The sequence below is a fragment of the Rhodofomes roseus genome (assembly GCF_022264815.1).
Source record: "Rhodofomes roseus strain CIRM-BRFM 1785 chromosome Unknown C8Q71scaffold_16, whole genome shotgun sequence".
Classification (NCBI taxonomy): Eukaryota; Fungi; Basidiomycota; class Agaricomycetes; order Polyporales; family Fomitopsidaceae; genus Rhodofomes; species Rhodofomes roseus.
In genome coordinates this window covers 69,602-93,291 of record NW_025952972.1, presented here as the reverse complement: position 1 = coordinate 93,291, position 23,690 = coordinate 69,602, and the positions used below count along the sequence as shown (strand labels likewise).

At 55.0% G+C, this 23,690-nt stretch overlaps 7 protein-coding genes across 7 annotated transcripts; 5 read left to right on the top strand and 2 right to left on the bottom strand.

Moving 5' to 3' along the window:
* Positions 1-189: 189 nt before the first annotated feature.
* Positions 190-1,847, top strand: C8Q71DRAFT_859665 (uncharacterized protein; the record flags this gene model as incomplete). Its single annotated transcript, XM_047927673.1, has 4 exons — positions 190-206; positions 266-1,344; positions 1,400-1,694; positions 1,757-1,847. 4 exons carry the CDS (start codon positions 190-192, stop codon positions 1,845-1,847), a joined length of 1,482 nt encoding a protein of 493 aa, XP_047776646.1.
* A 1,227-nt stretch (positions 1,848-3,074) lies between these two features.
* Positions 3,075-4,872, bottom strand: C8Q71DRAFT_711532 (WD40 repeat-like protein; the record flags this gene model as incomplete). The annotated part of the gene is made up of 3 exons (XM_047920812.1): positions 3,075-3,368; positions 3,420-3,995; positions 4,048-4,872. The coding sequence occupies 3 exons, from the start codon at positions 4,870-4,872 to the stop codon at positions 3,075-3,077; spliced, it is 1,695 nt and encodes a 564-aa protein (XP_047776645.1).
* Positions 4,873-5,051: 179 nt separating this feature from the next.
* Positions 5,052-5,635, bottom strand: C8Q71DRAFT_823420 (uncharacterized protein). The gene is made up of 3 exons (XM_047926240.1): positions 5,625-5,635; positions 5,364-5,574; positions 5,052-5,298 (listed from the first exon to the last, which is right to left on the bottom strand). Exons 2-3 carry the CDS (start codon positions 5,408-5,410, stop codon positions 5,178-5,180), a joined length of 168 nt encoding a protein of 55 aa, XP_047776644.1. The 5' UTR covers positions 5,411-5,574; positions 5,625-5,635; the 3' UTR covers positions 5,052-5,177.
* A 96-nt stretch (positions 5,636-5,731) lies between these two features.
* Positions 5,732-9,553, top strand: C8Q71DRAFT_770405 (uncharacterized protein). The gene is made up of 13 exons (XM_047924318.1): positions 5,732-5,800; positions 5,867-5,959; positions 6,009-6,095; positions 6,501-6,567; positions 6,616-6,746; positions 6,796-7,286; positions 7,335-7,846; positions 7,899-8,014; positions 8,065-8,205; positions 8,258-8,334; positions 8,388-8,531; positions 8,584-9,404; positions 9,471-9,553. Exons 1-12 carry the CDS (start codon positions 5,795-5,797, stop codon positions 9,137-9,139), a joined length of 2,421 nt encoding a protein of 806 aa, XP_047776643.1. The 5' UTR covers positions 5,732-5,794; the 3' UTR covers positions 9,140-9,404; positions 9,471-9,553.
* A 4,753-nt stretch (positions 9,554-14,306) lies between these two features.
* On the top strand, positions 14,307-14,903 carry C8Q71DRAFT_725224 (uncharacterized protein; the record flags this gene model as incomplete). The annotated part of the gene is made up of 2 exons (XM_047921680.1): positions 14,307-14,431; positions 14,480-14,903. The coding sequence occupies 2 exons, from the start codon at positions 14,307-14,309 to the stop codon at positions 14,901-14,903; spliced, it is 549 nt and encodes a 182-aa protein (XP_047776642.1).
* Positions 14,904-15,703: 800 nt separating this feature from the next.
* On the top strand, positions 15,704-19,268 carry C8Q71DRAFT_711618 (uncharacterized protein; the record flags this gene model as incomplete). The annotated part of the gene is made up of 11 exons (XM_047920817.1): positions 15,704-15,912; positions 16,117-16,456; positions 16,508-16,686; positions 16,736-16,898; positions 16,951-17,096; positions 17,146-17,537; positions 17,590-17,781; positions 17,832-17,943; positions 17,991-18,570; positions 18,795-18,963; positions 19,012-19,268. 11 exons carry the CDS (start codon positions 15,704-15,706, stop codon positions 19,266-19,268), a joined length of 2,739 nt encoding a protein of 912 aa, XP_047776641.1.
* A 1,688-nt stretch (positions 19,269-20,956) lies between these two features.
* C8Q71DRAFT_725221 (uncharacterized protein) lies at positions 20,957-23,563 on the top strand (the record flags this gene model as incomplete). Its single annotated transcript, XM_047921679.1, has 6 exons — positions 20,957-21,196; positions 21,246-21,556; positions 21,604-21,729; positions 21,779-22,101; positions 22,166-22,528; positions 22,575-23,563. 6 exons carry the CDS (start codon positions 20,957-20,959, stop codon positions 23,561-23,563), a joined length of 2,352 nt encoding a protein of 783 aa, XP_047776640.1.
* Between the last annotated feature and the right edge of the window lie 127 nt (positions 23,564-23,690).

Sequence of the window (23,690 nt, the reverse complement as noted above, 5' to 3'; positions counted from 1 at the left end):
TCATCCTTGTGATCATATCGCGCCATAAACAGCCACTGATGCGCATACTGCGATCGAGCTGCGATCTAATACACCGCCTCGACGGACATGCACATGTACCAGAACTTTATGCGTCCCCGCATTCCAGTGCACGGTGCGTCCCTTCGAGTCGACTGCTGACAGAACGTCTTCGAGAGGCTGTGTACATTTATGACGGCACCCGGCACGTACGTTATATGTATTGAGCAGGCTCGGGCAGCGCTGACCTGTTATCCGTCGCCCGCAGTCCAGGAGCCCCGCACGCAGCAGTAGTAATGGTCCTGATCAACGTCAAGCACCTGAGCAAGGACCTGCCTATGATCCCTGGCAGGCCTCACGAGCTCGAAGACTCCCCTCCAGCTTATGAGCCGGTTGCATCTACGACTTACGACCCGTACATCCAGCACGTCGCCTCAGAGCCTACACAGCTCGTCCAGAAGCCAGATACGCATTTCTCCGCCGAACCCGCCCCCGCTGATGTCGACCGCAAACCTGAAGATACGGCTCCTCCCTCTACCCAATCTCTTCAAGTGCCAGGGCCTTCGCGAGGGCAACACTCCTCCGAAAGCGATGTATCCGTGCCGTTGCCCCAGCCGCCGCCCATACGGCCAGCACGCAGCGAACTTTCCCTCTCATATCCCTCGTCCACCAAGCGCCGACCTCATGCCCGCCGTCGAGCCTCTGGGAGCGACTACCGGAGCTCCCGGCCTCACAGCATGCTGCGTCTCTCATCCGCGCTGTCTGACAAGAGCAAGGAGCGCACCGCATCCAAATCGCCCAGCGGTACCGTCACACCGCTGGATGCCTCGGAAATCATGTCGGGCTTCCTCCGCGACCTCCTGACGAGACAGTTGGTAGTGGAGCAGTCCGCGGAGGTCGTCCTCAAGGGGTGCACCGACGCGTGTCGGGAATATGGCTTATCGCTGGCAGCCTTGCTGCAGGAGCCCATCGTTGAGAGCCACACCCCGATCTACTGGGCAGTGGTCAAGTGCGGTCCTGGCCCGCAAACTAGCTTTATCCACGAGTTGCTCAGCGCATTCCTCACATGCGCCGCTCCGCTAACGGAGGCGACGCTCTCCGACATACGACATGCGTGTCTCGAGAACCCCATCCAGGAGCTATTCCAATGGATCCGCCGCTTGCCTGCTATCACGCCCCTCATCGGTGCTGCCGAGGTGCTTTTCAGCGGCGAAGTGCCCGAAGACGATGTCGTCGTGGAGGAGCTCTCAGGAGACAAGGACATGTTCGTCGGTCATTTCCGCATCCTCATGTTCCAGAAGCGCATGCGCGTGCTCAAGCACGTTGATATCGAGTTCATCGCTCGAGGTAGGCTCGTGTATCCGTTCATGGCGCGTGCTGCGCTGAGCAAGGTTATTTGCAGGCAGACTTTGGTGCTTGAAGGTGTATGTCGCGACTGCGGAGGATGCCCGTAAAATGCGTCATGGTATCAGGCCAGGAGCATGGGTCGTTACGCTCTCGCTGCTAGAAGGCAGTCAACCTACATGGGTCGACTCTGGTTTCATAGTCTGCAACAATGACGGCACGGCAACGCAGATAGAAGGCAACCACGCCAACTGGCTACGTCTGAAGCACAACCACCAACTGACGGCCCCTCCTCACTCCGTCTCAGCCAGTTCATTCTTCAAAGACGCATTTGCCGTTGACTGTCTCTCGTCGTACGTCCGCTGCTCTGAACTAGTCAGAAAACCATATGGCTGAACACGTTCCTTGTACACAGAGGTAGCCCTTACGTCCAATCGGACGGCTCTCTGAGCATCAGGCTGGAGGCCAGTCTCAGGAAGGAAGACACAGGTTGTATCATCTGCTAGGTGCGCCGACGGATCTATTACGCCGACATCCCTGCCGTTAGGGTGTACGTTGTCGACAGCGCATCGAGCGTCCGTTCACCCACCGGCTTCACGCGAATACCCGCCTCAAGCCCAGGCTCGAAGAGGCCTCGCGAGTCCTGGGTTGCTAGCGACGTCCAGCTGAAATGCAATGGGTTCTCAGTCACCACATACACTGCTCACCCTCCTTGTGTGTGCAATGACCGGACCTCTTAATGGGTTACCTCACTCGTTGTCACGGAGGACACTGAAGAATGCCTAGTAGATGGTCGTGACCCACCACGGACTAGTGCTTGAGGGTGGGCGAAACGACCGGTCTCTATGACTTATGTCGCAGCTTGTTCTACTGTTCCATTGTGACTGGGACAATAGTCCTTGTAAAGTAGCGTTGACATGTCTTGTACACTAGCGACGCGGACATGACTCGGATACCGGTGGACTTCGTACCCTAGCAATCCGATTTATCCAGCCCCGGTAATGCAGGAGCGTTCTTTCCTAGGGTAAGCATCTGTATACGATTGTCATGTTATGTCTTGTGAACGCGACGCCCACTGAACACCGCTCAAGCTTTCGCAAGTCTGCACTTCGATCACTGTTATGTCGAGGCACAAATCGGCTGACTTCAACCTGCGCGCAGGAGACTACGTCTGTCCGTTGTATGTAGAATAAGACAACGGGCAATGATACATTTCGAGCCGGTGCATATGGACAAAGCAGCGGATGTGTACATGTGTGACAAAACCTAGAGAGAAGACGGGCATGCAGGGATGACAGTACGTAGCTCTTACACAGGGGAGCGATATCTAGCTATAGGATGGAACAACACCAACATGAAACGTAAAGGGAAAACGCAGACCAGTACGCGCGCATAGGAGATGGAAGGGATAGGACGACGGACAATCCCCAAGACATGGCAAAGCAAGGAAACGTAACGTATGTTTTCGAGAGTATGCTCTGGTATGGAGAGTGTACGACGTGCGGCAGTGGTGGTGCAGACGATGCAGGACGATGTGGGGTAGTGAGATGTGGGGAGCCGAACACGGTCCGAAGTCGGTGAGTAGATGGAGCGTAGGATATTGGGACTCGTGGACACTCGTATCGTATGAGGAACGACTAATGTGTACGATGTCGAGTCCGGGGAAGGAGCAGTGGCGACGGGGGCGCAGCCGGACGGGGAAGTGGGGGCAAATAACGATAGACGTTCGACATTCACCGGATGAGTCGACCATAGTCGAGCCGGCTTTCGCGCTTCGTCTCGTGGTTGTCGCGCTTGGGGAACGCGTTCCAGAATCGGAGTGTCTCGTCGCCCGCGCCAGTGACAATGGTCTCGCCGTCGGGACTCATCGCGAGGTAAAGCACACGATACGTGTGCCCCGTAAGCGACGCGACCATGTCGAGCGAAGGGTACTTCCAGACGCAGATCTGGTGCTGAGCGGTTGTCGAGGAGAAGCCGTGCGTCGACACAAGCTCGTGGTAGTTCAGCGACCAGGTGAGATTGCAGACCTTCGTCGAAGTCAGCATCAGCAATAACCGCTTTAAACCTCGGATACTCACCTGACTACCAGTGTCCAGTTCATTCAGTTTGACCCCGGTGGCCACATTCCAGAACCTGATATGTTTGTCCGCTGTGCCTCCTCCCGTCGCCAGCACCCCGCTTACGTGAGGATCCCAGGCGAGGGCCTTCACAGCGGCCGTGTGGTCATGGAACTTCCATAGCGGAACCTCGCCCGCGTCCTCTCCAGCACTGCTAGCACCGCCAGCACTGCTCGCCCTCGGCGGCACTCCTGGTTGTGGCCGCTTGCTCCCGCGGAGATCCCAGATGCACACCTTGTTGTCATTTCCGCCACTCGCGAGCAGCGCATCCTGGACCCCGCCGTCGCCGTTCCACCGCAGGCCACACACTTCCTGGCGGTGGCCCTGCGAGCGCTTAAAGGGCTTGACGGACGAGTCCCGCACGTCTCGATGGTGTATCATCCTGTCACGGGAACCCGAGCTGAGAGTGTGTTGATTCCAAGAGAGTGCGCCGATTCGTTGGGTGTGTGCTTGTTGGTACGTTCGCGTAAGTTGTAGCGTGCTTGCGTCGTAGATTCGGAGCCGACCAGACAGTGTGCCGACAGCGAGCGTCGAGCCCTGCATTGGTGTCAGAAACGCATGCACAGATTGCGAATCGCGACGAGCGCACCTTCTGTACCCATGATACCGAACTAATAGTGTCGTTCGAGTCCGAGAGGTCGCAGAGCTTGGACACCTGCGCCGTGTGTGCCGTCCAGAGATATACGCACGAACCTAGCCCCACGCCCAGCACGTTCGTACTGGACCAATCCACAAGGTTGAGGTAGAAGTCGTCGGCGAGGTCGGGCGCGTCGAGGACGCGGTACGGCGTCTTGCACACGCTACGCAGCTGCCGCCGCGGACTCTCCAGGATATGTCGGCTCTCCGCACGCACAGGACTGATCGAGTAGGCTTCGTCAACGGGTGTATCGAGACGTCGCGTCGGTGTGGCCGGGTTGGATCGGGAAGGTGAGTTGTAGTTGAACAGTCGTCGACGATTCGGGGTTGACGGCAGTGGTGCATTGGCGGGCGGACGTGTGGGTGACGATGAACGTACTGGTGAGGAGGGTGTGACCTCTGTGTGGAGAATGGACGTAAAGATCGCATTCGCCTGTTCCTTAAGCGCGTCCGACTCGGTTGGAATGATGCGGTTCTTCGATGGCGTCGCAGTGGGCGACTCGTCCATGAGGTGATAGGTAGTTCGAATGTCTCCTGCGTCGCGCGATGGTACGAACCGGTCGCCATAATCGTGTCCGCGCGATGGTCCTGGCGCGTCCACGGGGGAGTCGAACACGCCACTCTCGCTCGTAGTCGGACGCGAGTCGAGTGAGGGCGTCGATCCTGGTATGGCAGCAACAGGTCCGAAGATTTGATTAACGCGAGGACGATTTCGTCGGTGGCCGTCCTCGTCTGTCTGCGCGGCGCGTAGACGTTTACCAAACGGGGAGTTCTGCATGATTGTTGCGCGTGTCGTGTATGAGGACTGTCAGAGTAGTAATGAAGTGAGACAAGGTTGATAAAGAAGCACAGATGGGTTAGAAATCAGTCGAGACCTAGCATTTGAGTGTCGCTGAGCGGCGAGCAGATGGTGGTAGCGGACTAAGCTGGAACGCGTCCGGTCGCGTTCGAACCCACCGCGTATACTCTCGGGGTCCCGCCCATTCGGGTCTCAACCATTGTCCGCTTGAAAGTGAATAACCCGAGGCTGTCGTAGTGACTTTGCAGCTGCCGCAAAAATCTCAAAAACTTGCCTGAACATTGCTAATCTTCAGAGCGACTAAAGACTGAGCATGTACGTATCCTGTGCTGTATGAACTTGAGATACTGGTACAGGCAACTGGCGTTGAGGCCTGTGGCCCAGTAGAGGACCCCGTGCACCGTGCTGTGGCCACAATAGAACCCGTGGTCAAAATCAAATGCAACTCAATCGAGCTTCAAAGTACTCACTTTTCCCTACCTTCATCCATGACATCTGAAGGGAGACCGTGGTTCATAGAGATCAGTGGTCTGCCTCGAAATTTCGCATAGATATACGCATGCGGACGACGAACTTGAATGGGAGCACGTGATTACAATGTAGCGAAGTCACTGTCTGCGAAGACGCGACGCGGCTCGCGACTGGCCAGGCTGCTCACATCTAAGTATGAGCATTTGGTGGCTACGAAGATACTGTCAGTAAGTGCATGTGCATGTTATTAGAGTACTCACAATGTTGACTCAAATGTTTTGGAAAATGTGAGTTGCTGAACAAGGAGGGGCCACAGTTGGCTTTCCATATCAACGCGACAATGTTCGGCAGTTTGCGATAAGTGCGGGCGGAGTTTGAAGTGCCACCTTGTTCTGCGACCGTCACCGTGCGCGCGGCCCATGGACCGAGGATGAACGTAAGTACACCGTGTTCTATTTGCCATCCATCCAATGTCTTTGCGTCTGACGGTTCAACGCACCAGAACCTCCTCAGAACCCTGACAGAAAGCCAGGTCAAGACAGCGCAACAGCACACAGATCTCAAGTTACTGTTAAGCGCCGTTAAGGAGACACGCGTGAGTGTGCTTCCTGGTGGTGTGGCTGAAGTGTCTGACTTCGTTGCAGAGGCAGTCTCATGATGCCGCGAAACTCGCTGATGTTTTCTACGACTCTCTGGAGGGCCTCTTGATTGACCTGCGAATGGTAACGATGGTGAGTACGCGCAATGGTCGATAGCTCAATCTCGCCACGGGTGGCACTCACCGGCCCGGGCACCCTGGTGGAAGATCGCATCCAGGATATTTGACAACTGAGGACAATCCTCTCGTCGCCACTCGAATGCATTACGCTCGCTCCGTCAGATGTACGGCGAGGACACAAATGTTCTCAGCTCACGACCGTGGGTATTGACCACGTCGCATGCGGTCCATCTACCACTTCTGATGGTGCGGGGACATGGATGTCCTATGTCTATCATGCACGGTAGTAGTGGGACTTCGGGGATCATGAGCGACCCCGCACAAGCTTACAATCATAATCCCATGCTTGTTACTTCAATGGCAATGGCAATTGTCTTTGTGCGGCTGAAAGCCAACTTACTGACCATCTGCGCCCCAGGATAACAGGGATTCCGAAGCATTCCTGAAGCCGGTCTCCAAGTCCGACGTACCGGATTACTATGACGGTTCGTTCACCGGTTGAGTACATTGACTTAGTGCTGATGTGGACGTAGTCATCTCCAACCCCATGGACTTGCAGACCATGCTCAAGAAGGTGAAGCAGAAGCAGTACAAGTCCAAGCGAGAGTTCAAGGACGACCTTGATCTCATTTGGCACAACTGTTTTATGTACAATGCTCAGCCGGTCTGTGTCTCACTCACAATGTGATGAACCATCTGCTGACTACTTACAGGACCACCCCTTGCGGATGTGCGCCATGCGGCTGAAAGCCAAGGCCGAGAAGCTGCTCAAGAACATCACGGACTGGAAGGAGCGTGCCGACCCCGTCATCCCGCAGGATATCGCAGTCATCACTGTCGCGCCGCGGACTAACGGCGTTACCCTTAACGGCCACGCCCGCGTACAGTCCCCTGCTCTGGTGAAGTCACCCAGTCCGGGGAAGGCAGTAGCTACAGTGCAGCCAAGCAGCAAGAAGGCTCGCCATGATGGCTCCTTTGCTGAATCACCTGCAATCGTGCGGAGTGCGGACGGCATGGCGGCGTTTTCGCGCCTAGACCAGGAACTAGAGTGGTGGACGGATGCTTCGCATCCCGCCAATTCCAACGACGCACAGCATCTCGAACAGTGGCTGAGGAGGTATACACCTATGTCAGATGACGAGCAAGATGTCGGTAGCTCGTCCCTTCAAACCATAGATGGCGATATCGGAGAGAAGCGCAAGCTGTAAGTCTTTCATTACTCATGAAGATCAGCCGCCAACTGAGTATACAGGAACGGCTTCCTGGATGACCGGCCACGCAAACGCGTTCGCATGTACCCAACGGCAGACAAGGACCCAGTTGAGCTCTGGTGGGACGCAATGCAGTCGGAGGAGTTGCTCGCGAACGGCCTCCCAACCCTTCTGTACCGCTCCTCGGAGGACGTCTCTGACGCTGCACCGCTCAAGCAGATTACGGATCAACCGCGGCAAGGCACGCGCCGGGGCAAGAAGAAGAAATCCACGCCGCGCACGGATACGCTCCTCTACCACATGAATAACAACATACGTACGTTGCGCCGGGTGCGCACTACACACGCGAAGTTCGCCTCGCTCAGTCAGAACACGGAGGAGGGCGGCGGACCTGTGCCGCCGCCGGCCGAGCCAGTCCCTGAGGATGTGGAGGAAGTGTTGGACGAGCAACCGTGGAAGCCCGTTGGCTCGGGGATTGAGATCGGCGAGGAACATGCGAACGATTGTTTGCATTGGATGGGGGGCAAGGTCTTGGAACATGCTGGCTTCCAAGGTGGGTATATGCGGGTGGTAGGCGCGGAATTTTGTTAATGAAGTGGTCATAGGAACGTCCAAGGCTGCGCTTGATGTCCTCGCAGGTGTTGCTTCGGAGTACCTTCAAAATGTCGGGCGAACGATTCGTTTCCTCTGCGACAAGTACGCAAAGAAGATGACACCCGAGGTGGGTGCGCGCACGTATAGTCCACTACCAATCTAACTGCCCCTTTACAGGAAATCATCCTACATACCCTTTTCGAGAGCGGAACGACTCGTGTCTACGAGCTTGATCGCTATATCAAGGACGACGTCATCCGGTACGGCGGAAGGTTGGCTGAGCTTGAGAAGAAGCTGGCCAACACGTATCGAGAAGCGGTCAGTAACAAACCTGACCCTATAGCGTGCTGTGTATTAAATCTGCCTGTAGACCACTGAAGAAGCTTGGGACGACGACGCCCTATTCCAGAACGCCGATGGCGAGGAAGAGGATGGACAATTCGTCATGTACGTTTGCTATGTATCTGCGAGTAAGGGTCGGACCCTGACTTCAGTTGCAGGGGCAACTTCGCTGACTCCTTTGGCGAGGATTTCCTCGGTCTTCGGGAGCTGGGTATCGCTGCGGAGTTCGGTTTACAGAGCTTGACGATCCCCAAGAAGCTACTGAAGGGCAAGAAGCAGGGCCAGGCAGAAGGACCATCTGCGTATGATACCCTTTTGCTCGTTCGTAGGGTGGTGCTGATCCCGATCTCACAGTGCCAAACCGAAAGAACCTCCACCCCCGTTCCCGCCGCCGCCTCCGTTCGTTCCATTAGACTCGAGAACTGTCGAGAAGCAGATCGGTCTCCTCAAAACATTCTACCACGAGCGGATATCCACCGTATCCACTTCTGCGCAACCTCCTCCGCCTGGTGCGGTCCCCACGCCACCTCATCCCGCAGGTCTACCTCCACCTATGCCTCCCAGCTATCTTCAACCTATACCCGTACCCTCCGATACCGATACCCCAGCAACCATACTTCCTGACGACCCACCCAGTGTGTCACATACTAAGATTGGGCCGCTTGGCCAGGTCATCAAGACCTCGACGTCAGCAGCCGCATCCAAGAAGAAGAAAGCGAAACCACCTGCCGCTCCGATGGGCATGGCACCTGCGCCGTCCGAAGGAGACCTGCCGCAAGAGTTCGCGGCGTCCGGGTCCACTCCTGGTCTGGACTCGCCCAAGAAGGGGCAATCTTCTGGCGGTGCGGCTAAGAAGAAGCCGGGCAATGGTCCGAGTTCGTTGCCTTCAGTGATCATGGCGAACGCATGAGCAGCTTGGTCCTGGTGCTGTCTACGATGGGGTATATTTATTGACTTGTATTACTGTGGACATTTTTCTACTTATCAGGAAGTCATGTAACTTGTATCATCTAGCATATCAGACGCTTGCCGGTCTATCATGGTCTGCCACGGCAACGGCTATGCGCAATTTCGATTCCTCCCTTCAACTGTGTAAGCGCCCGCAAGACGCATCCATGGCGAGCGACCGCGACGCTTCCTACCACCCTCGTCCTTCCCAAGTCCTGCCATCCTGGGTGAGTGACTGGCGTAATACTCAGTTGAAAGGCTGACAGCGATACTGTCCCATGCATGCTTATTAGATTAGGCCCGCTCAGACTGAACGGGTAAGGGTACGGGTACGGGCAAGGGCAACGTCACGGGACGTACCCGGGCGGCTCAGCCATGGCTGCCACGCAGCCACCGCGCTAGGGTTAGCGGCGGGTGGCTGCTAACCCTAGCCTTTTTCTCGCGGGCTTCTAACCATGGCAATAATTGTGGTCTCGAGTCTCAGAATAATTTACTTACATCACGGCCTTTCGGTGGCACTAATACGAGTCCGGTCGCACATTTTTACATGATTTTGACTTCTGTCTTACTGTAGTGATTACCCTACAGACCAATGTCAGCCTGCCGAAACACTGCCAAAATAACACTTGCCTAAATCGGGTAAATGTAACCGTAAAAAGGAACCACTCCCCTCGCAGAGACTGAGATAATTACTGGGTATGTTATTGTGACTGCAGACGCTCTGACTCGCTATCCACACCGTCTGTATTCTCTGGTTTGTACGTATGCCTTAAATGAAAGGGATAACTGAGAGGTAGGTTACAGGCGCTGGAGAGAAAGGCTAGGGTTAGCAGCCACCCGCCGCTAACCCTAGCGCGGTGGCTGCGTGGCAGCCGTGGCTGAGCCGCCCGGGTACGTCCCGTGACGTTGCCCTTGCCCGTACCCGTACCCTTACCCGTTCAGTCTGAGCGGGCCTATTGTGTTGGGCCTCGGTAAACTCTGATTGCCAGTGACACTGACAGCCTGTTAAGAGCGCATGCAGCGCCGCGACGCGTCGATTGTCATCGCAGTCAAGCCATACATCACACCAGGGGGGGGGGCCCGGGATGTGCTGCGGCAAGGAAATGAGTTGAGGAGAAAGCATTCGGCTATGCAAGACTCACGGCAGAGCATTTGCGCAGGCGGCGGCAGCCAACGACGATGTGTGGACGGCTCGTCGGCACCAAAACGACGTGCAATACTTATCCTCGCAATCGCCTGCGAGCTGGGTCTGCAGTGTAGTGTATCAATTGAATGTCGCCAAGGTCAGCCCCGAGCTTGATGCCAGTCCTGTCTGCCTACACCGTGCCGTGTGTTCTGGGCGATCCGAGTCCTGGGCTACGAAGCCTCGGACTACTAGGCTCTACTTTCAGCAGTACGTACTGCGCTTAGCCACCACACCCCGTGCAAGTGTACATATTGCAGCGGGCCGACCTTGTGGCTGTGGTGCATGTGTCGCAGGCGGCAGATTGGCAGTAGTGTCCTCTGGTGTCTACCGTTACCCGCTAGTCCGTGGATAAAGGTCTCGCGCCACCTGCGCGCCACACGCCTCAGCCACCTCGCGTCTCGCGATGTCGCCTTCACACAACGCTCGATGCCTCGCTCAGTACTCGTTCTATGGCTGTGACGACCTCGTTTTCGGAATATACGCGTCAAAATCACCTCAGGGAAGGTCTCGGGAAGGCCATATCGACAGTGAGCACCTTGCAAGACCTCCACTGGCAGACGTGTCGGCGAACACCCGCAGACAGCAGGACTGGCGCACGGGTCTTATACATCGCGTGTTGGGACGCTAGGAGAGGGTGCTAAGGAATGGTTGAGCCGAGGATGACGTTTGCTGGGGTGGAAGGGCAGAAATTGTTCGATGTTAGTGAGTTGTCCTTCTGTCCTTCTGCACTTTTGTGGTGCCAAGCCCCGCTCAGTCCCGTCGGAGTCATAGCATACTTGTTCGCAATCTTGAATGTAGCAATACACCATGTTGAGACGTTCAAACCCAACCTTGATATGTGAAACACTAATGACACGACCTTGTGTCCAACGCCAGCGCCGGCAGGAGGTCCAGCTGCTAAGCCGATACAATCGTGTTCTTTCATGACTATCATACACAGTCCCATGTATGTGCTCATATTCCACGCTTATGTACTTACCAGTAAGGCTCCAACTATATAATATATATACACCCAAAACCCGTATATATATGGTATATGTATAATATATAGTATATATACAGTATATATATGGTATATATAGTATGCAGGAAGTATCAAGATCTCATATTATCAAACTTGAAAAGACCATCTTTGAGCCATTGCTTTGAGCACATGGCCTCACTAATTGTCTCTGCCTTCAGAGAGCTGCGTGTGTCAACGCAAAGGTGACGAGATGCGGAAAATAAACGCTCAACAGAAACAGAAGCTCCTGGGATGGCAAGGAAGTCCCTGGCCATGGAGGCAATGACTGGGAACTTGTGTGCATGCTCCTGAGGATAACATGTCAATTTTAGGCTCAGACAGCCACAGAACAACATACCTTCCACCATACAAGTGGGTCATATGGGTTGCCCTTTCCACCCTCGAAGCGAAGCCAGCGTTCAACCTCTGAGGTCTGAGCAGCTTCATCTTGAGCTTCAGGGTCTGGAACATCAGGAACAGAGGAGAGCATGTCAAGGAGAGCCCATTCAGCGGAATGGCCGATGCTGTTAGGGTAGCGGATGCGTGAAAAACCCCAATGTATTCGGCGAGCTGACGTCGGCCGAGCGGGGCGTTTTCATTAACGGGATGGGCGAATAGGCGCCTTGGGTTGGTGATGGGCGGATGACTGGGCGATAAACGGTAGCAGGGTGCCGTTTCTTTTTGCAGTGCATTGTTGGGATAGGCGGTCGGATGGTTGGCCTGACCAATGGCCATGTAGTCGGCCGAGCACGTAAGAGCGAGTGCATTTAAGAGCGAGTACCTTTAAGAGCGAGTGCCTTTTATTGTCGGGTGGCATTGGCCATGGGCCAGCGGACCGTCGGATGACATTGATAGTTGTGCGTTCCAGTATTGGATGGGCGGGCGGACTGTTGGCCCGCCCAATGACCATGGGCGAACCAACGTCGGCTGATATGGTATTGACGGTTGGGCTCAACGATGGGCGGGCGGACCTGTTGGCCCCCCCAATGACCATCGGCGAACCAACGTCCGCTGATATGGTATTGACGGTTGGGCTCAACGATGGGCGGCGGACTGTTGGCCCCCCAATGACCATGGGCGAACCAACGTCCGCTGATATGGTATTGACAGGTTGGGCTCAACGATGGGCCGGCGGACCGTTGGCCCGCCCAATGACCATGGGCGAACCAACGTCGGCTGATACGGTATGAACAGTTGGGCTCAAACGATGGGCGGGCCGACCGTTGGCCCGCCCAATGACCATTGGCCTGGCTCCTAGAAATGCAGTGGGGCGACCTAAGGGCGAGTGCATTTCGTGCAATGCCTGGGGTGCTTGGCCAATTGCATGCGACCCGCTTGTGAGCAACCATCCGCTTGTACGTGGTCTGCTTCTAGGCATCCGCTTATGCCTGGTCCGCTTATGCCTGGCCCGCTTATGCCTGGCCCGCTTATGCCTGGCCCGCTTATGCCTGGTCCGCTTATGCCTGGCCCGCTTATGCCTGGTCCGCTTATAGATGTCCGCTTGTAGGTGGCCCGCCCAGCATGCGCAGGGACAGGGGGAGAGGGAGGTACGGGACGGTCGAGCTCAGGATGTACCTAGGTCTACATAGGGCTCCGCCCTCAGTGACCCTAAAGGGACGAAACAAACAAACAAACAAGGTGGCCCACTTGTTGGGTGTCCCATGTCACCTGGAGACGTCAGAGCGGCGGAAAGACTGTTTGGCTCTCAATATGTTCCCCTTCATCGGCGTCGATTATGAAGACATGTGGGCAATTGACGCTGCTACAGCCCTGAAGAGGGCAACACATCGTTTCCAAATCTCACTGAACGGTGCATTACCCCTTCAACTGTCCAAGTGCCTGCATGTTCAATACCGAGGTAGGGAAAACATATCGGCTCTCGAGATGTTCCCCTTCCTCGGCATAGAATGTGAAGACGCATGGCCAGCTACAGTCCTGGAGAGGGCAACACGTCGTTCCAAATCTCCCTGAACGGTGCATTCCCCTTCAACTGTCCAAGTGCCTGCACGTTCTATACCGAGAAAGGGAAAATGTTCCCATTTCTCGGCATAGAATGTGAAGACGCATGGCCAGCTACAGCCCTGGAGAGGGCAACACGTCGTTCCAAATCTCCCTGAACGGTGCTTTCACCTTCAACTGTCCAAGTGCCTGCATGTTCAGTACCGAGATATGGAAACATATCGAGAGATCGACTCTCAATATGTTCCCATATCTCGGTATTGAATGTGAAGACGGATGGCCAGCTACAGCCCTGGAGAGGGAGCGGGGAAAGAGACGGCACACAAGGCATGTCGTTCGCAAATCTGTCGGCCCTTCTTATATACGCGAGACGATCCTCGCCTTTGTAAGCCTTTCTATATATACGCGAGGCGATCCTCGCCTTTGTAAGCCTTTCTATATATACGCGAGGCCAACCTCGCCTTTGTAAGCCTTTCTATATTTACCCGAGGCCAACCTCGCCTTTGTAAGCCTTTCTATATTTACCCGAGGCCAACCTCGCCTTTGTAAGCCATTCCATACATTGGACATTCTATAACCTTCGGCGACATAGGATGTAAATGAAGCTCTTGTTGGGTTCCGCTTGTAGGTGGCCCGCTCGTTGCTGGTCTCCCCGTTGCTGGCACGCTTGTTGCTGGCCCGCTTGTTGGCAGTCCGCGTGTTTCTGGTGCGCCGGTCCGCCATCTACATGGCGACTTGAAAGATCAAAGCAGCGTAAAGACCAGGCCACAGACTTTCGCTTCTTCACCTTTTGCTTCTTGACAGAATGCATCAGGCGGGTTGCTCGGGTTGCATCTCGATGCCGTCACTGACGTGCAGAGAAGCTGAGGCTATATGGTAATGGGTCTGCCATTGTACGGTCAAATTTATCTCAGTTTCAATTGCCTTGGGGTGGCACAAACCTTATGTACATGCATCTCAACAACGAACAACCAACCCACCATGTGCAACCGCGACTCCTATGTTTGGCACGACAACCTTTACGTGCTGTTCCAACTCCTCCAACTGTCAGTAGAAGCCATTCAGCCCTGGTTCAAGGGCTTTGACGAAGTGGAGGAAAATGATATGTAGGCGGTTCTATTGACTTGCATGCACAAACTGACATATCACTACAGCCTTGACCATAGGGTCATGCTCGTACATATGGTGGGCCAGCACGTGCTCCGAAAGGAAGTCATCACGAAGGACGGCAAGCGCCGCACGTGGACCCTCTACGCCCAGGCCTCTCCCGTCCAAGATGAATATGTCTTGCGTTGGCTTGTCGCCCTCGTGAACGACAATAAGTCTCAGCACGCCGATCCATCTGGAGACGAAAGGCTTGCCAGTGGCTCCATGCAGTGGCTTAGCGACCTCGTCAATGAAAATGACGATGAAGACGGTGCCAGCGGCAGTGAGGACGGTGAAGACAATGCCAGCGGTAGTGAGGGCTGCAGCTATGAAGCCTACGATGCTGGCAGCGGCTGGGATGCGGAGATGGAAGAGGCGGAGATGGAAGAGGCGGACATCGAAGAGGCGGACATCGAAGAGGCGGAGACATGATGAGCGGGTGGTCGGGAGCGCGGGTTCCGACATTGGCGACACCTAACAAGAGACAGATGACCGCTTATCGCATTGGATATTGTGCAGTACAGTTGGTTCAATGTGCCAGTAGACAGACGTCCTTCTGCCCCGCAACTGACTCTGATGACGTTGCTCGTATGAAATGGGGCGGTCTCTTAAAAATGCACAATATTTGTTGATAGACGGATCTCATGATCATAGGTCCGCTTGTTCTGTGAAAGACTAAGTCGCGCATCTGCCTCCTTCCCACGGCGACCACCTGGCCAGACAAGCAGTACACTTCGGCTGCTGGGTCCGGTCGGCAAGCACTGCAACGTGTATAAGCATGATGTAGAACCTTTGCCGACCATGCGGTAGTACATGTGGTCCCAGCATGTGTGTCTGGGCAATTTTCTCTTTGTCTCAACGACCATGTCGCGTCGCAAATGGCACGCAGTGGGCTCTTCCCAGGCGGTGACGGTAATGCGTACAGAAGTCAGAAAGACCAAGAAAGGAACGAGCCATAAGGCGATTCCAGTCCTCGATGTACCCAGCGAACCAGATATGCCTTCCGGTCCCTCAAGAGCAGCTGCAGCCGCAGTGGCAGAGACGCTGGAGGAGGCAGACCACGACATATGCATTCCAGACTTCATGGAGGATGTGGAGAACCCGCGGCCCGAGAAGCGCAGAAAGACAAAAGCATCTGGATCAGTAAGTAGCGGACATTGCTCAGACCTTTGCTGATGGCGGTGCAGACTCAGGCGGACTTCATACGACAATGGGTGCCAGTCCGAGACCAAATGCTTGGCTGCATACTCGAGCTAGAAGGTCCGCGAGATAGACGGCAATGTGCGATGTGCTACAAAGAGTGGAGCCCATGGAGATGCGTTGACTGTGTTGGCCGACCAAGCCTATGCACTGACTGCTGCATCAATCGGCACAGCATCGACTATCTTCACCACGTAGAGCGGTGGGTGCCCAAAGGAGTAAAGCAAGCGATCTCAATACAGTCGCCTGATGTGGACGCGGATGGCGAAGACGCGGATGGCCAAGAGGCGGATAAGGAAGAAGCGGATAAGGAAGAAGCGGAGGCCTGGGTGGATGAGCTGGAATACGGAGCAGAACTTGGAATGCATTCCTCCACAGAAGGTTCAATTCAGCCTAATTGTCTAGTGCGCACGCTCATATTCAAAACAGGATACTTCATCGCCAGCTCATTATATGCCGCTGGACTCCGCGTCAACTTTGGCCATGGAAACAGGCCGTGTGAAATTGAAGCCAATGCATCCGTTCGTAAGCTGACGGTTGTCGACATCACTGGCGTCCATTCGCTGCGCGCAAGCATCTGTGATTGCCCGGGGGCGGACAAGGACATATTTCAGCTGCTCACCATGGGTCTATATCCTGGATCCGTCTCTCGCCCTCGAACCTGCTTCACATTCCGTGTCCTGGACGATTTCTTACTCGCCAACAAGGTGTCTGGAATCGCTGCTCAGAGCTATTTTGAACGCCTCCGTCGTCTGTCCAATTCCGCCTTTCCACACAGAGTGCCAGTAAGTACAGTTCACCTCGGCAATGAAGCGGCCCTTTGATCCGCTTCTTAGAATCGCTACCGGGAACTCTTGCGCACCAGCCGACAATGGCGCAATCTCAAATACCGCAAATGGAAGGGGTATGGCCATGGTTGTGGAGATCTCGGACCCGGAAAGCTCACATTGAGCTGTGTCGCTTGTCCCCGCCCCGGTATCAACCTAGCAGCAGGCTGGGAAAATGAGAACGAGTCGTGAGTCCAGTGCAAAAGAAGCGAACAAGCGGTTGATGCTAGTATTTAGCTGGAAACATGCGGTGTCCTTCGTCATGGACGGTAATTTCAGTGCGGAGCATTTGAAGATGCGCCGACCGGGCGATGATATCCCGCTCGCCGATGGGCACGGGTTCATGGTCACCAATTTGCCCTACAAGGAACATTTGAAAGCGGCGGTGGACGTACGGGAGGTAAGCCGCCTTTGGGTCATCATAAGCGTGCGCGGGCCCTGAGGAATAATAGAAATCGAATTGCCATGCACACCGAGCCGTCAATCAGGCAAATGCGGATCGACATGACATGGAAGCGACGGGTATTGGAGCGGTTGCCTGTGGACGACACGGGTGCTTTGTGCCTCACTCTGTAGTCGATTTTCAGAAAGGCGAACGGTATGGACCCGTCCATTTCTCAGGTGTCGCACGTTTATTCCTGGGGCAGACAAATGAATATGGATTACGCCCTTTCCCAGGCATTGAAACATCATGAGGGAATCAAGCACTTCCTGATCATGTACGACGTCTCATGTCAATACAGCAAGAAAGCAAAGGCCCGGTTTGAAAGCAGCCCGCAATTCCTGAAATGGCCATCTGCCATGATCGACTGGGGAATTGGCAAGTTCCACGTCCATGGGCATCAACGAGATTGCCTGGTAAAGTATTCACCAAGCTTCATTCCAGGAGCGGGCCTAGTAGATGGCGAGGTCATAGAGACGTTGTGGGCTCCGCTCAACAGGATCTCAGGCAGCACCCGGGCCATGTCGACGTCGCATCGGAAAGAAGTGATAGACGACCATATGAACGATTCGAACTGGCGGAAGACAACTGGCATGGGTAAGTCGCTTTGGTTCAAAGCGTTGAAGCAACACTTGAACACCATTTACAGTGAAGATGCTCTCGAAGCGATTCCTACAGGCGGTAAAGGAGTTGGCACTCAGCAAGGAGACACTCAGGAATATGGAGTCGTCGAGCAATGTCGAGCACTTGGCAGAATGGAAGCGCATCGAGGCACAAGCGCGGGCGAAGAGGCGAGACGACTTGAGCGTCATGGAGCCGTATGAGGTGATGCAGACAAAAGGTGTGGCCCGCTTCTCCCTCAATGTGTCCGCTTATTGATCGCCAGTCCAGCACCTGGCAAGCGAGACATCCAGCTTCTGTTGGAACAGGAAGAAGGAAGGACAAAGGCTAATCCCGGCCTTGCATCATGGCTAGCAGAGGGCTTGGCGCTTCAGGAGCAGCAGTACGTTGCCTCTTCAACGGCGTCATTATATGCTCAATGCCTGTCAGACTGACTGTCGCCGCATTGGCGAGGCGCGTCAAAAGCGACTCGCTTCTTACCGAGCAGCTACAATTGGTGAATAGGCGGAACAGGCTGCAGCGTGGCATCGACAGCTTTACCAAACAGGCGGCCACATTCTGGAAAGACGGTGCCGACTCGGATGACGACGGGGAAGAGACGGACGACGAGCCAGAGGCGGCCTACACCGGCGAGGACTGGGCAGACGTGGCAGAGGACCCGGATGTGACGGATGACATGGTCGTTATTGAGGATCCAGATGACGAGACACAGCCAGAGAGTGTTCCGCTGCGGCTGCCCTCCACCATTGGCCGCGAGAAATTGGCGAATATGAACAAGCGGGCACTCGGGGAGCAGGAGCTCCGCCTGCGTGAAGGGCAAGCGAACGACGCTCTGCACAGGCTTCGCATGGCCATTGGTCTGAAATCGATGGTCTATGTGACCCAAGTCCGGCCGGCCAACAGCCAGCGGATGCAGACGCGTGCATTCAAGGAAGCCCAGAATGTGGAGAAAGTGATCACCGAGTGGTCTCGGGTATTCACACTGGCCCGCAGGAATATGATACCGCTTGTAATGACGGTAGGGGAGGGCGAGGCAATGGAGAAGCGGTTCAACGAATTCTACACATCCAAGAAAGAGGCGGCGGCGATTGCAAAGCAGACAGCCGGGGCTGCAGCAAAAGGCAAGCAGATAACTCAGGTGAGGGAAACTAGTGGACGACCATGATGACGCTTATTCGTTATCTGCAGCCCACAGATGAGGCGAGGCAGTCCGCTTTCCGCCTTTTTCTGCAGACACTGCCGCCAGTGATGAGGAAATACAGGCCATTGCATAAGGAAGATCTCACAGCAGCAACACATCTCGTCGATCATACGGAGCGCAACAGCAGTAGGAAAGAGCTGTCATGGATATGGTCAGTGGATGTAGGCGGAGACACGGAGAACTCGGAATGGCTTGCAGAGCGTAAGTGTCTCGCTACTTCGGTGACCCACGCTTATCAACATCCGTCAGTCCATCGCGTCAATTGGCTGCGTCAAAAGGCGAGGCACGACCGATGGGATGAGCAAGTGGTGTTGGTGAAAGAGGAGATGAAGCGGACGATCCGCTCTTTTGAATTTTACGCCCGGGAGTGGGCTAGCCTTGAGCGGGGCAGTATTGGGCATCGTTCATACGCCATGCGACAGCAGGGGCGTTGGCAAGCGCTCGCAGACGAGGCACACGCCTCTTTTGCCTCGTTACCAGGCATGACGCCTATAGCCAGGACATGACATGCATATATTTACGACCAGCTATCAGCGACGTTACATCAACCCAATACATTCATCAAGTGTCCAAATGTAGCAGTGTCAGACCAGTCAACCTGCTTCTCTTGTGTCCAGGAGTGGACGGCATCCTTCATAAACCAAGCAAAGGAAACCCGGTTGCCCGTGAATTCCGTTACTTCGTGCTGGAGGACATGGGCGGGAAAAGCGAGGATGCTTCCTGGCCGCTGATCGACATTGAGAGACAGGGAAGGGAACTTGAACAAGCCCCCGCTGTAGTTGCCCACGGTTGCCACCATGTCAAAGCAACCGTACGACGCTCCCGGGTCAAGATGGGCGGGACTGACACGGTTGTTGATGATTTGCATCGCTGTGAAGCACGATGCCCAGTGATTAAGGACTTCCGCGTAGTCATCGCTTTGCATGAGCTTCGAAAGGACGGCCATCCCAGTGCTATACTGCGTAGGGTGAATGACGGAAAGGATAGCCGTGACAAGGGCCATTGTGTCCTTCATGTCGTCCATGAACGCATACCCGGACTCCTTGTTTATGCCAGTAAGCGTTGCCGACGTTGTAGGCGGCTCACGTCCAATCTGCACACCGGCAGTGAGATTAGCATAGTGTTGAGAGAATGTGCTTACCTTGGACCCAACGGCGTACCAAGCGGGTGCAAATGTCGGTGTTCCATTGGGGAGCGCTTGTTCACACCCCTCGCGAAAGTTTGTTTCCAAGCGACGCCAGCTTGCCTTTTGTTTGGACTCAACCGACAGCGGGGAATTCTGCTTGAATTGGCGACGCACCGTCAAGAGACCATCTTGCATTTGCCTCTGATTTAACGACTCAGTGCCAGATACTGGAAAGGCGGCATGCAAACGTACCTGGCGCCACGGAGTCAGCACATCGGGGAGATACCACACTAGTATCACCCCGAACTTGTCAACAACAACGGAAGGCAGATCCAGCTCAATAGCATAGTCTGCGTCATGGCCAAAGTCACGCAGTTGCAGGTCGGTGTCGGAGACCCGGTCACTCAGCCTGTTGAGCCGCTGACTGTACCGCACAGCGTCCATGTCAACGGTAACTATTGATACAGTTAGACAGATGTGGAGACAAACAAATCTACGCACCTGACGAGTTGCAGGCATGAGCGATGATGGATGCCGCATACGCGCATTCGGAGACCATAGACGCGGATAACGTCGAAGGGCGATAGTATTCATCCGGCGGAGGCATTGGCGCATCGCTCTTTAACAAGCGGCGGTACACCAGCTTGGTCTCCCAGCGAAGGACCGAAGAAACGGTTTCGATGTACGTCAAGGCTACAAGTGTTGAGTTAGTGTGGCTCTTACTTGCAATAGAGAGGCATACTTGTCATGCCTTCCATTGTGTTGAAGTGACAATATATTGAAGCGACAATAGTGGCGGTTGAGAACAAGGTGCGAAGTAGCGCCCCGAGTGATTTGCAGCGACTGATTGCCTTTGTGATCGGGATCGGAGATTCATTCCGCTTAATGCGGCACGCAGGAGTCATCCGGTGGCAATAGCCGATTGGTGGGTTAACTCAAAAGGGTGCCGCAGCGGTCCCGTGATGTCAGACTGCCTAAACGAGTCAACAGGCGCATCAAAGGAAGACACTGAAACAGCGGGACTCGCCTAAATGGGTTGAGCCGTAATACCCGATGATGGCAACGGTAATGTCGGTGCGCCCCGACATATCACGGCAGACACTCCCCCACTCTCTCTGCTTCCTCTCCTCTGCGTCAGAAATGTTTACTTGGGACGACACACAGACCACAATCCTCCAGGCATCTGTGGATAAATACATAAATGCCAATGGAACAGCACGTGACGATGTCATTGCAACGGCTTTGAATGAACTGGAGCAGGTGCAGCTGGGAGAACTGGAACCGTTGCCAAAGGAGGCCAGATTGCAGGTATGTCACGCTCATCGCCCCACACCCTTTGTTCATTTTGCTGTGGCAGGCGGTTGAGAAGTGGTTGGCGGACGTGTCCAACAAGCGTAAGCGTCAGCCAAAGAAGCGAAAGAGAGGTGTCATGATGGGTACGATCCGTGGCACAGATGTCTGGCTCGACAAACATAGGCAGGAAGTCTACGACAACGCATACAGTGAAGGAACAAACGATCCATTGTCAAAGTTTACCGATGCGCGGTGGGCAACTTGGCGAGAAGTGCCCCAGGAAGAAAAGGCGGTTTGGGAGGGAAAAGCGGAAGAGTTACGCAACCTGGTCCACAAAGAAGGAGTCAAGATAACACCGCGTCTCCTGCCCCTCGAGTACGCTTCTTCTTAACTTCGCTGCTGCTGAAACTGAGAATCGTCAGACCTATGATGAACAGTCTCGGGAGGTTGTGCCGAAGCGTGGAGCGGAAGTCGCTCATTGAGGACGGCGCATACATAGTGACACTGTATGCGGCAAACACAACAGACAAAGGCCCGGTGATGGGAGTGTAAGTGACGCGTCACAATGGATAGACGGACCGTTTACGCTCATTGTAGTATCGATCACAACCTGGAGCACGGAGCAACGTCAAACTTCAGTTCGCTCTTGAAGACCGCGGAAAACTATAACAGCATATGGACCTTGTTCGACGGCTGGGCAAAGGAACAACTGCAAAGAAAGGCCGATGTTCTGCAGTCAAGGGGAAAGCCGGATAAGCCGAGCAAAGCGCAGAAAAAGACGGATTTTGGGCCGCTTCTCTCAGTGGACGAAGAGACGGGCCTGCCCATTATGCTTAGTGAAGCGGAGTTGGACTCGCTTGTTGCTGGCGTGGTTCAGAAATGGATAGCAATTGTCAGAGAGTTCCTTACTCACCATTACTGTGAGATGGTTCCCCGTTTGTTCCCGAGTACCGCTCATCCCGTGTACCGCGTATTGTTGCACAGTGGCGGCGAGCAACGGCAAAGTCCCGCGTATACCTTGGAAGGCCCACGCTTCCCCTGCGTCCTGTCTCGATGCAAGCATGTGGTTGAACGACATAGCATTTCAAGACCCATCTCACTTGAAGAAGGAACAGCTCATCCGCCTATGCAAGCACTGGAGAGAAGGCCAGGATGGGCCGGACGGCGTGAAAGCGTTCAAATTCAGGAGCTACGTCAACGGCGACGGAGATGACGCATGCGAGGAATACGAGGCTTATTTCGAGCGTTGGCAAGAGGAGGCGCCAGCTCGGGAAGCAAAGAGGAGGAGGGCATCCGAACAGGCGGGTGCGGCAGAAGAAGCGGCTGCAGAGGGTAGCACCAAGAAGGGTGTGTGGATTCATCTATCACCAAAACGGCTGTCTAATGAAAGCAGGTTCAAAGCCTCCTCGCAAGCGAAACCGCGGCAAGAAGGACAAGTCTGCCAAATCTCGTGGCAAGCAGAAGGCGGTGTCGGAGGACGAGTCAGAGGAGGAGGTGCCTTTATTCCTTCCCTCGCCTGGACTTGCTGGAGTGTCCAGTGGCGAGGATGAGAGCCCTGTACCCGAACAATTGTCCACCGACGACGATGACAGCGGCAGGTGGAGTGCGGGGCCGGTTATGGAGACTTCAGATATGCTGGTCCAGCATGCCCTTGACAGGCGAGACGAGTTTGCCGACAAGTCACCCAAAAATGTCAGTCGTGGACGCGCCCGCGGACTGTTTGTGGCATCTCTATGTGGCGACAAACGGTACCGAGACGTTGCTGCAGAATATATCCGAGCAAGGGAGGGAACGTCAATCTCTGGCGCCATGCCTCCGCCTATTCCCGGCGTGCCTTGGGCGTCCTGGGGGTGGACATCCCCGTCTCTTCCTGAATCCGCCCATGCTGCCGCAGACGGTCTGTCACCGCTTATCGAGTTCCTCGTGACCGAACCCTGGAAGCGCCACAACTACGCCATCTACCGGCGGGTCGAGCAGGTGCTACTTGGTGTCGGCCTTGCATTGCGAGACCTGGATAATGGCCAGTTCACCAACGATCCAGATGACCCACCTCCGGCTCATATCCCCATCTATGTACAAAACACCGCTCTGGATTTCAACGATGTGCGGGAGACGCTTCTTCGCTCAATCGGTTCCATCAGCGAGCTCATTATCATTGACGACATCCCGCCCACTGTGTGGTCAGCCAACACACAGGAGTCTCGCTCACCTACTCCAGGCCACAACCTGATCGCACCCGATGGCCCGCTTGTTCTGGATGAGCCTCCCTCGCTTCCAGCCACTACGTTTAGCCCCTCCGACGCCGCTTCTTCCAGTCGCGCATGTCCCAGTGTTGTCTTCCGCTGGACCGAGCCGTTCGTCGGCCCCAACTGCCGCCCCTGACCGTCCATTGGTCAAGTTGCGCCCGCCTTTGGTTCTGCAATCGCTGCCGAAGCGCCCCCCGCTGGTTCTTCAACCCCTGCCTATGTTTAGGCCAAGACCATTGGGACAGTTGGGCGAAACAGTGCCT